Source organism: Lemur catta, chromosome 1 (assembly GCF_020740605.2).
Source record: "Lemur catta isolate mLemCat1 chromosome 1, mLemCat1.pri, whole genome shotgun sequence".
Lineage (NCBI taxonomy): Eukaryota > Metazoa > Chordata > Mammalia > Primates > Lemuridae > Lemur > Lemur catta.
The window spans coordinates 24,719,480-24,731,845 of NC_059128.1; the positions used below are offsets into that span (position 1 = coordinate 24,719,480).

At 44.9% G+C, this 12,366-nt stretch overlaps 1 protein-coding gene across 3 annotated transcripts in view; it reads right to left on the minus strand.

Annotated features, from left to right (window-relative positions):
* Nucleotides 1-2,442: 2,442 nt before the first annotated feature.
* Nucleotides 2,443-12,366, minus strand: part of FLVCR2 (FLVCR heme transporter 2) — a 65,125-nt gene continuing 55,201 nt past the window's right edge. For all 3 annotated transcript variants that reach the window (XM_045563535.1, XM_045563544.1, XM_045563526.1), the window contains 5 exons: nt 10,117-10,227; nt 9,039-9,144; nt 8,794-8,905; nt 8,154-8,209; nt 2,443-4,213 (listed from right to left, as the gene is read on the minus strand). In XM_045563535.1, the coding sequence (XP_045419491.1) occupies nt 4,142-4,213; nt 8,154-8,209; nt 8,794-8,905; nt 9,039-9,144; nt 10,117-10,227 (457 nt within the window). In that variant the 3' untranslated portion in view covers nt 2,443-4,141. The remainder of the gene's footprint in view (nt 4,214-8,153; nt 8,210-8,793; nt 8,906-9,038; nt 9,145-10,116; nt 10,228-12,366) is intronic.

Below are 12,366 nucleotides of genomic sequence, written 5' to 3' on the forward strand. Positions count from 1 at the left end.
CAACATAGGCAATGACCCTGCTCCTCTGGGCCTGACATTGTCATCAAGGTAACAATCAACAAACCAACACATGAAAGAACTTCAGATAGTGATAAGAATTCTATAGAAAACAAGGTATTTTGATCGAGAAGAGGGTGGGAGGTGGGGACATTACTAAGATTAGGTCATCAGAAAGTCCTCCCTGAGAAGGTGGGATTTGAGCTGAGAGACCTGAATGCCCAGGGGTCAGGTGTCTTAAGAAGCAGGCTTTTAGGGCAGAGGGAGCAGCAGCTGGAAGGTAGGAACAGTCCTGTTCAAGGGAGTAAGATCAGTGTAACTACAGTATGATGAAGAGTTGGGAAGTGAAAGATACATGATAAGGTCAGAAAGGGAAACAGGCCTTGTAGAGACGTGATAGGAAGGTTGACATTTGTACTTAAATACAGTGGGAATTCTCTAGCAGTTAAGGTTTTTTGTTGTTTTTTTTTTGAGACAGGTTCCTGCTTTATCACTCCGGCTAAGTACAATGGTGTGATCATAGCTCACTGCAACCTCAAACTCCTGGGCTGAAATGATCCTCCTGCTTCAGCCTCCTGAGTAACTGGGACTACAGGTAAGTGCCACCATGTCCAGCTAATTTTTCTGTTTTCGTAGAGACGGTGTCTCGCTCTTGCTCAGGCTGGTCTTAAACTCCTGACCTCAAGCGATCCTCCTGCCTCAGCCTCCCAAAGTGCTAGGATTATAGGCATAAGCCACTGTGCCCAGCCACAGTTAAGGCTCTCTAGGTGAAAGGAACAAAATCTACCTTAAACTAGCTTAAACAATAAAGATAACAACATTGGATCACATAACTGAAAAGTTATAAGATTATAGGCTTCAGGAATGGTTTGTTCAAGACTACAGCTCCGACTAGCCTGGGCAACATAGCGAGATCCCATCTCTACAAAGAAATAATTTTAAAAATTTCTGGGCATGGTGGCACATACCTGTAATCCCAGCAACTTGGGAGGATCACTCAAGCCCAGGAGGTCAAGGTTACAGTAAGCTAGGTTAACACCACTGCACTCCAGCCAGGTGACAGAGCAAGACCCTTTCTCAAAAAAAAAAAAAAAAGAAAAAAGTCCAGTTCTCTTTCTCTGTGATTCATTCAGCTCTGCCAATGTTGGCTTCATCCTCAGGTTGGCTTCCTTTATGGTGCCAAATGTGCTTGCAGCAATTCCAAACCTTACATCTACAGAACATTACATCTAGAAAAACAGCTCAGTGGTAAGACCTATCTTTTCCTCACTCACCAACTATCATAAGGAGATAGTAAGGAAAGCAATGGTCATGTAATCTTACCACCTTGGGAGGCTGAGGTGGGAGGATTGCTTGAGGTCAGGAGTTTAAGACCAACCTGAGCAAGAGTGAGACCTTGTCTCTACCAAAATTGGAAAAATTAGCCAGGCTTGGTGGTATGCACCTGTAGTCCCAGCTACTTGGGAGGCTGAGGCTAGAGGATCACCTGAGCCGAGGAGTGTGAGGTTGCAGTGAGCCATGATGACGCCACTGTACTCTTGGGTGACAGAGTGAGACCCTTTCTCCATTAAAAAAAAGAAAAAGAAGAAAAACAATCATCTTACAAAGAGTTAATGTTTGAGTGTAGATCCACATGGAGGCCTCTTATGAAAGGAGTAAATGAAAACAAGATGATTTGGGTCCTCTAAACATGTGGCATGTGTTAGAAATGTGATTCCAGATAAGTAAAAGCAAGATTCCAAAGGATCTAAAGAAGATACATAGTGTGTTTTGCAGACACTATCAATATTACGTTTCTTAACAGCCCAGGCTTGGGTCCCTTCCCAAATAATACAAAATAGAATTGTAATATTGTTTCTCGTCAAGTAAGAATTGCTAATAAATATGATGCCCGAATGCCACAGGCATGGTACAACTGGCTAGGGAAGAAATGTACAGAAAACTGGTAGCAGCAGCATATCCAAGTGACATCCATACGGTCAGCATGACTGGGGAGGAAGGACTAGCAGTAAGTTCAGAAGAAAAATGATAATGCAGGACTGCAGATGCTGGGACTGAGCTGTGGCCACAGCAAGCTGTTACGTGGCCAGAGTGGTCACAGAACAAACACTTTGGCCTCCCCCTTTGAGGCAGAGCCAGAAACAATAGTGGACTCCCATCAGCAGTTACTTTCCAGCACAGTACGGAAAGAGGTCAGGGTCACGTGTTGGTCATTGAGTAGCAGCCCTCCTTGTAGGCAGACAGTAACCTTTACATCCTCATCTTTAAAAAATATCCCACCAGGATGGTAACATCTATGGCAATGGAGGATGTAGGTACTCCTCTAGCCTCAACCCCTACCCCTCCAGCCCTTTGCCATACCTTAGACACAGTCCTTGGGAATATGTGATCGTCTTATGGGGACTACCAAAAGCCATCTCTCTCCCACCAAATGATAAGGCAGACCACTCTGAGAATCTTTTATTGCCTTAAAACATCTGATATGACAAATAGAAAATACAAATTGTTTTTAAAATAAAGCAATGGGTTCAGTAAACATTAATACATTTTGAGGGGTGGAAGAGTAAACATCTGTCTCCTTATCAAAAAAGTAGGACATACCCACTTTTCATCTCTCTTCCAGCCCTCACTCACTCCTTCCACCAAAAGTAGTGTGAACTTCTTTTATTACACAGTATGTTCCTCCCATCCATTGCTCGAATATGTACACACACACACACACACACACACACACACACACACACACACATACATACACACACACACCTGGCTACCCTCAGGGGCAGTGGCCCAAGCACCGCAGTACTGTAACCTGCACAGGCTGCTCTGATATGCTGAGGCCAGGGCAGTGGCCAAAGCAAGATGGCACAGTGGTCATGATCACAGCTGCTCAATGCATAGGAGAAATTACCAAAAATTCTCTTATTTTCAAGAGATACTATCAAAGCCCATTAATAGAGTGAGACAGCAGGAAAGGAAGTCAGTTTGAGTCAGTTTAAAAGGAATTCCTTTAAATTTAGAATGTCTGATAAAGGTTATTGCTAGAAGGGAATGGAAAGGGGCTGGGTGTGCAAATACTGTCCCCAGCAGAGGTGGGATAAGCTTGATTCAAGCAGACTCAATTTCCATTTCAAAGGGCATCTTTCCTTCTACGCCTTTCCTCTTACCTCTCAGAAGCACCTTTGGAATTGTCAGTGGAATGAGTCAAGATAAGATTAGTAAAAGTTAGGGTGAGTTGGCTGGGATTGCCCCCCTCAGGATAAAACAAGCACTCGGGCTGATGGCTGGGTTTCCCAATGCAGCATCCAAATAAAGGCATCCGAGGTGACTGTGACACACAGAAGTTCCTGGGCAAGTACTTCTTTGTAGAGAAGAACCTTCCCATTCCCAATCAGGCTACCAGAGTGTCTAAATATTGGCCTCCACAACCATGCTAGGAAAGGGGGCCCCAGCACTATCACACCTAGGTAGTTAGCCCTCCCAAATCAGTTTCTCCTTCATGGCCACGGTGATGTTTTCGGCAAGTTTATTGATGTTTGGTTTGATCAGCTCTTAGGAGAGAGGGATTGGAGACAGACTCCAACATTAGGCCAGGAGAATTTAGGCCCAAGAGTCCTGGTGGAGCTGTTCTCAGGGGGCTGTTCTTATGGAGCTTCCTCTCCCACAGAACGCGGTCAGACTGATGGCCCAGGAATGACCCCCAGGCAGAGCAGCTTGCGCTTCTTACAGCTGGGTTTCGTGGGAGGGTCTGAAGGCACTAGAAAAAGTTAATATCCTGAATAAGCTTTCTTCCTGTGGAAATTTTGCAGTCATTCTCCTTGAGGGATGAAGGTGAAAGGGAAGGCAAGGGACCAAGCTAGGATTTCTCCACCAGCCTCTCCCAACACCAGCTCCCATAACCTAAAAGGGGGTAGAGGCAGGAATTGAAGCTGTATTTGGTGAAACGTGCGATTTTCCCCAACTAAATCATCCAAGCTCTTGAGTAGGTTCCAGAAGGCATAGGCACCATTGTCCAAGCCACAGATATTCCAGCTGGTTCCCTCCAAAAGCTTCTCCAGCGAAGGCCTTTGTGCTGGCAGTGAGAGCTGTGCTGGAGGAAGAGGAGGGGTGTTCACGTTCCCTGGGTCGTCGCCACCTTTCCCTCTCAGAGGTGATCCTCCAATACAGCGATGGGCACCTTGCTGGTATCGCCCCCTTTCTGCTCCTCCTCGAGTTTCTACAAGGCAAAACAAGCAGGCAGCCCTGTGGGTAAATGGCACAGGACTCCACCCTGGCTAGAGCAACTGCCTGTGTATGACTCTAATCAGTGGGGAATACAAGGGACAGGGGCCACTGAGCATCCTCAAGAACCAAGAAAGGGAACAAGAAGCTACCAGCGCCTGCCGTAATATGCTCCCCAGACACACACCCCATAATGTCACAAAGTCATCAAAGAGAAAAAAACCCAGCCTTCTGTGATGCCATGGCCACCACAAACCATCCCACTCCGAGTGCCCCTGTTCCAGGCTCACTCTTGGGATTGAAACAGAAGCAAGCCCACTTTCCCTCCCCATCCTGACAGCTAAAACCTCACCTTGACTACCCATCAAATAGCTGTAAACAGTGCCAGGTCTCTGACTCCTTCAGAATTTCCAGCTACCCCCATTTGGGGGCAGACCCCAGGATGAAGAATATTATTATATACATGGAATGGATGCCACAAAGAGAAATTTTTAAAGGCAGCATACATAGTTGCATATATAAACTCAATGTCTGAAAATGTGTCCATATTCTTTCTCCATAGAAAAAAGACTTTGGGGCAGTTTGGCTTTTGCTTTCTTGGGGAAAGATGGTACAATATTCGTTTATAGGAAAGTCTTCCGGGTCACACTTGTTAGGTGGGTTTGGAATTAAATATGGCCTGGAAATTATCCTGTGGGGCCCTTGGTACATACTGCCAACTTGGGCATTTGTCTGCTGTTTTTACCTGTTACCTCAAGGCTTCAGTTAGCAAGAAGGCCTTGGGCACAGGCACAGTACCACACAGCCAAGGCCACTCAAGGCCTAGAGGACATGCACAGGACCAAGCTGCAGCCCAGTGTCAAGTGGACGAAAGGTGCTTTCTTCCCCATGGAGCTGTAGAAATCCAACCTGTCCATTCTCAATCTTGCTAACCTTTTGGCACCAATTAGTCTCAGCCATGAGGAGCCTTCATTTAGGTAACTAACAGCCTACTTAGTCCCTCTCCTCTCTCTCTCTCTCTCTCTCTCTCTCTCTCTCTCTCTCTCACACACACACACACACACACACACACACACACACACACACACACCTGCCTCCTCCAAAGCCATCACCATGAAGTCACAGAAACAAAGGTTAGTAGGGACAGAAGCTGTTACTGTCTGTGTGTTGGAAGAAAAATGGAAACTCAAACCCAGATTTGCATAGTCAAGGTCAATGCAAATTTTTCGGTCACCCTTGTCCCAAAAATCCTATCTCTCGTTTAACCTAACTATGCATCTCACTGATTAGAAAGAGCAGATCTGCTGCATGCTCTGTCTTCATCTGGCTCTGACAATGAATTTGTCTGCAGGTCTCTGAGTTATACTGACCACCACAGGCTATGTAATGACAGGGCGCCAGAGGAGAGCTGCTTGCTGGTGTCAGTCCCAGCATGACTCTGGCCTCCCCATAATACCAAGCTGCTGCAGATGCCAGGGAGGTCTAGAGATGCATAGTGAGTTATCCAGGGACACGAGTCGTTTGAGCACCATTACCGAAACTTAAGCTCCTGTTCCTAGTCAGTGCTGTTTCCAATACCCCATACTCAAAGAGACTGAGCCAGCAACTCCTTGGTTAGCAAACCTGGTCCATGTGCACAAAGATCTGGCTGCAAGAATAGTGAAATAATGGAACAACTGAAATATTAAACAAGATGAAAAAATATGTATATTTCCATAAATATATATATCATATATATTTCTATAAATATATATTATATATATTTCCAGTTCCATAAATTTATATGTGTCCATAAATATAATATATTTTCATAAATATATATTATATATTTCCATAACTATATATAATATATATTTCCATAAATATATAAGTAATATGTATTTCCACAAATATATATGTAATATGTATTTCCATAAATATATATGTAGTATACATATTTCCATAAATATATATGTAATATATATACATAAAAATATATATGTAATATATACATAAAAATATATATGTTATATATAGCTATATATATATTTCCATGAGATTGTGGTAGAATGTAACAGTGTGGAAAGATTGTCAAACTATTAATATATTAAGTAAACAAGGAGGGTAGAAAATGAAATGCACACAAGCATACCTACAGATTACAATATTGGACATGCTACTAGCTTATCTTTGGGAAGTAGGATTACAGGTAATTTTTACTTTCGTCATTTGTCTGTATCTGCCAACATAAACACAGGTTATAAAGTAACCGTAGCAAAATCTCATGTCACCTGACCCAAATCGTCACATTCCAAATTGAAACCTTTTCAGCAGAAATCTGTTTTAGTACAGGCACATTTTCCCAGGCTCACTGTATGCTCAGTCACCAAAGTCTACCAAGTCACTACGTCTCCTTACACACAGCATGGGTGAAAGCGCATCTGCACGGTGGCCATGCCATGGTCCTCATGCAGGACTAGAGAACATCATTCCTGCGTTAAGGCCTTCCCTGTCTCCCCAGTGGATTTTCCTGTTCTAGGCTCCTCCTTCCACATGTTACTTGCTGCTGCCTGCCAACTCTAGAACGTGGTAGCAGAAGACAAATAGTAAAGAGCTAAAGATTATCATCTATCTGCCAAAACATATCCTTAAAACACTAAAAATATCTCTTTCAGATAACCATTTCTGCCTTAGAAAACTGGCAAAGATTTTTCAAAATGATAAATATATGCTGCTATCGCAATATAAATTGGTAGTATTGATAGTACCTTTCTAGAGGACAGTTTAGCAACACATATCAAAGTCTTAAAATGGGCATGACCACTGATCCATTTCTCAAGTAAATACTGTACTTAAGAGCATGCACAAAGATTCAGCTTCCAACATTAATCACAAGATTATTTATAATAATTCAAAACAACCTTAATACCCACAGACAGGAAAATTGTTAAACAAATCATGGCTTATCCATAGAATGGAACACTATCCAGTCATTAAAGTATGTTATGGAAGACTTAGTGGCCTGATGAAGTGTTTTCAATAAGTAAAAAAGTAGAATAGGATTCCATTTTTGTTTTGAAAAAGATATATATATACACACACACCCACATATATGTTATATGTGGATAAAGACATGCATAAATAAATGCAAAAATAGCATAGCATCTCATCTCTAGACGGAAAATACAGGGTGATTTTTAAAATTTTGTACACTTCCGTATTTTTTTATTTTTTCTACAAAGAACATGTGTTACTTCTGTAATAAGTTTTATTTTTTTTTAGAAATATCCTACTTTTTTATTCTTCCTCAGATTTGAAATGCCTTCCATCCTCACTCAGATTTGATCCCTAACATTTTGGTTAAAGTGGTCCCCAGCTGACTTGAGCAGATGGGAAACACTTTTTGGTCCTAGATCATACTCCTGGTCCTCTACTCTTCTACCACTGTCAGCTCCTGCTTCCTGACTTGGCCTTTCAGAGCCCTGTGGCAAACCGACTGGCTCCATCCCATGGCCCTGCCTAAGGGGCTGTCATGTGCCAGGAGAGCCACCGCCGTGGGGCCACCACTGCCATGACAGCATGGCTGAGCCAGGCTTCCACCTCTCCTCCCCAGCCACCTACCCCAGACTGAATTGGTGGAGTCCGAGCTTGGGGTCTTGGCTCAGAATCTGAGGAGTGGGCGCTGCTCAGCAGATGGTGACAACAGCAACCAGAGCAGGGGCACCACGAGGAGGTAGGAAGCAGGAGAAGCACCCAAGAAAGAGCAGCATAAAACAAATGCCAAAAATGCCCACCCAGGAAGCCCTCGGATGCCATGTTTGTGAGTGGTGATCTGGTCTCCCAGCCACCACAAAACCAGTCCCTCTGGGGGTTCTCCCTGCCCCACCTACGTTGCCATATCCTTATCAAAATCCTTGGACCCAGACCTTGGCTCCCCCAAGTTCCCATGTACTCACTTTCTCAGGAATTTCTTTGTTTGCTTTCTGTCTCCGGAGATCTGGCCTAATGAATGCTGCGGTCCAGAGATGGAGAAGGAAGAATGACAAAGACACAGAGTCATCAAGTTCATCCAAGAGAGGGGACCCTCATTTTCCTGAGGGTCACGGGTATACCAAACCTACTTCAGATTTCAAGGGAGCTAGGGGCACTGTGAGCCAACTTTATAAAGCCCAAGGATTGCTGCTGTCCCTAGTGGGTGAAAGCCAAGGATGTCACTGTTCTTCACTTATTCATCACTTATATTTGCCGGGGACTTTGCGCACATTGTTTTAATTATCACAACAATCCTCATTTTACAGATTAAGGAAATGGAGATTCCTAGAGTTTGGTCTGTGTACCCGAGGTCAATAGCTGTGGGAGTCAGTGTCACAGCCTGAGATTCAAATATGGGCCTCCTGGCTCCAAAGCCCATGCTCATTCCACCAAAACATGGTACTGCCTCTCAAACAGATCTTTTGACAAGCCCTTCCATCTGTCTCCCTGCATGTGTATGTACTTCCTGTCTGTCCAATGAATCAAGACACTGTGGTCCCAAACTACCAACAGCCTTGCCCATGGGCAGCCTGGGACTCATCTTGCCCTCACACCCCAACTCACCAGTGAGGGCCGCTCCAAGGGTGAGGAACACGCACAGGAAGATGTTCCCAGGCATGGTTCCATAGTGGTCAATAATCTGGCCCTGGGAGATGGTGAAGATGATTCCAAATACCTGGAAAGGCATAAAGAAGACAGGAAACAAGGGCCTAATCACCTAAGCCATGGGAGAATTGAGCTGTCATAACACAATGCCAGCCCAGCCAGACAATACTCTCTTATTTAAACAGAGTAAATAAGAGCTCTACCTGTGCAGACACATTGAGGAGCCCAGATGATATGCCTTCTGATTCCGGGTACGTGAGCTCCACAGCAAACTCAAATCCCAGGGGGAGATAGCCAGTCATAAAGAAGCTGAAATCCAGAACAGAGAAACAAGGCGATGAAGAACTTCCAGAACAAGAAGGATGGGCAGCACCCCTCCTCCCTTGGAACTCCTTCTCCTTTTTAGTTTCTTCCCATCAACACATGCCAGGCCCTTGAACAATCTGAGCATTCCCCTACGTGGCCATACCAAGGAAAGGGGAGCCCTAAAGTTCAGAAAGTTCATGCATAGGCCTGTGCTGGGCAGGCCTCCGAGATCCCTTGGGAGGTAGAGCTGAGCAGAGACGCCTGTGTTTCCTATGTTTTCTTATATAACAGGTCTAGAAAATTCTAATTCCAATTTCTTACATCGGTACCATACTTCTTGCTGTTTTCATATCTATTATCCCTCTCAATCCTTCCAACAACTCTATGAGGCAGGCCACTCTTACCTTCATTTACAGATTAGGAAATGGAGGCTCAGAATGTTTTTAATTTTTTTATTTTGTAGAGATGGGGTCTCACTATACTGCCCAAACTGGTCTCAAACTCCTGGCCCCAAGTGATCCTCCCACCTCGGCCTTCCAAAGCGCCGATTACAGGCATGAGCCACCACACCCGGCCTTCAGAATTGTTAAATGCCTGTGGTCTAACAGATAGTCAGCAGCAGAACTGAGACCAGGACCCAGAGATTCTGATTCTAAGCCCTGTGTATTTTCTATGACCCCATGTTGTCCTAGGCAAAGCTAAAAACGACTCTAAACATTTCCTAGTCTCCCAGAGGTCTTGAAGGGTATACTCCATGCTTCATTTTATCTTAACAGCATGAATGACCCAGGCTGCCTTTTGAAGTGCCACAAATATCACCAAGACCCCTGGATACCGTTTTCACATCTCCTGAGGTCAGTAAGAAGGCAGCAAAGGGACTAATATTGCATCCTAGGACGTATTGGATGACTATTGGCAACTCTAGGAGCCATGGAATGGTGTTTTCTAATGAAACAGGTGAGAGGAGAAGCTTACCCCATTGTGCCGGCAGTGATGAACACTACCCACAGGTGTCCCAGGTTCAAGGTCAACGTGTACACCACCATGCCCACCAGAGTCATGATGTAGACCACCAGGGTTGTCTCCCTACAGGTAAAGGCAAAGAAGTTGAGTCATACACTTCTGACTTTAACAGGATTGATCATTCATTCATTCATTCCACAAGTACCTATTAGGCATCTGCTGTATGTTAAGTCCTCTGCTATGTGCTCAGACATCTTCTCTCATAGAACTTTCTGTCCATAAGGGACACTCAGCCAATGATTACACAAAAAAATTAATTACATCATGATCAACGCTACAAAGGGTAAGACTAGGGAAAGTATGAAGCCATCTTGTTATATGTGTTTTCTCTTCCTGCAGAACCCTCTCAATAATATCAAGCTTCCCCTTGACTTGTCATGTCCTACCCACAGACAAGCAGGGCACAGCCTTTCCTTCCCTTATCCCCCACCAGGAAAAAAAAACCAGGACAAACACCAGCCATGGTGAGGTGGCAGTGACAGTCAGGACCATCCCAGAAGCCATCTGATTCTGCTTGTCTGCTTTGTCCCAAGACCCCATGACAATGTTGGGCAATGATCTAACTTTTAGATGCTCTCTGTCACCTGCAAGTTCTTCCTATCCCTACCTGCACAGGCCCAGCACAGCTTTCCCTGTTGAATCTGAACTACTCCACCCCATATGGTGGGAGCTAAGAGAGAACATTTTCTCACCCTGAACTAAGTGCTTGACTTCCAAAGCCAAAGTGAGAAAGTTCCGTCTACTCCCTGTTACATTTTCCATTGTCTGTCCCTTCACAAGTACCTTCAGCAAGTCCTGGTTTCTATTTCAGGCTCACCCCTGCTTTTGCCCCTCCACACACTTCTCGTGCCATGTCGCCTACCCAGGACTCTGCTGCAGCCCTGACTTCTGCAATGAGACCTGCATTCTTCTCCCTGAACTATTTATGGCAGGGCACGGGCTCTGCACATTCCTCTGCCCTCCTACCAGGAACATCAGGACTCAGGTTAAAGCCTTCATACATCTCCCCCAAAGCCACAAACGTGGTGGGTGCAGCAGGGGCACACTATGGTTATGTCAAACTAATACCTCCATGTATTGGGTGTCAAATTCTGTTAAGCACTTTACATGCATTTACTATTTCAATTCAACTCTTACAAAAATCCTGGGGGTGTGACCTAGGGATGATCCTAGAAATGTGTGACTATCTCTAATTTTACCAATGAGGAGACTGAGGCTCAGGCCAGTGAAGTTACTTGTCCAAAGCCACCAGTTGAGTAAATGTAGAGCTGGGATGGGAACTCAGAGCTGGATTTGAAACCTGTGCTCTTTCTAACACTACATACAGGAATAACAATACACCACATGGTTGCATCTTTGGAGAAGCTCCAGGTTAGAGCCTCCAAGGATGCCACGCCTACCTGGTGCTTCAAAGCAGCTGCTGAAGGTAGAGGAGCTTCCTCCTTCCTTCACCCTTTCACCCTGCACCCCACATTCTATTTCCACCCACTCAGCAGAGGGCCACCTCTTTTTTTTTTTTGGAAACCAGTCTTTCTCAGTGATCTCACAAGCTCACCAGATACTCCTGAACTCTTTTGGCCATGTTAGTTTAACCATAACTTAATCATAAACCACTGACAAGTTTAGAAAAACTATTTCTAGTCCCAGCCTGAGAGAAACAGACCTCACCACCCAATTTCCAGCATCCAAACCAATCTAGACAAATCTGGAAGCCTTCGAGAGAAGAGAACTGGCACCAAAATGGTGGGATCACAGAGCTCTGTCCTCCCACTAAGAGTTGTCCCTACTCTGCCCGGGCAGTGGCACAGGGAAGAGACTCGTGCCTCATGCTGACCACTGAATTTAGACATCAATGAGTGACACCAGGAACTGATGACGTCTAGGTTCTGAGAAGGGCTGAGCAAGTGTCCTCCCCAGACCTTTTATTCTATATTCTAATTCATCTGAATCATTCAGCTGCCCACGTCCCAGCCCAGCCAACATTCCAATCCCTCCCTTCTGCCACAGAACAAGCCCTGCAAAAAGGGACACTGCTGTTCACTGATTTAGGGGTGGCCAGTCCTCACTACTCTTGTGTCTGGTTGAAGCAACTAACAGATGGCAGAGACGAGGAGGCGGCCAAGCTCCACCAGCAGTAATTAAGCGGAGCCAGGCTCCTTGCCACGTTACACCAGGCGGCCACATCCCTAGGGATGGTCTCAA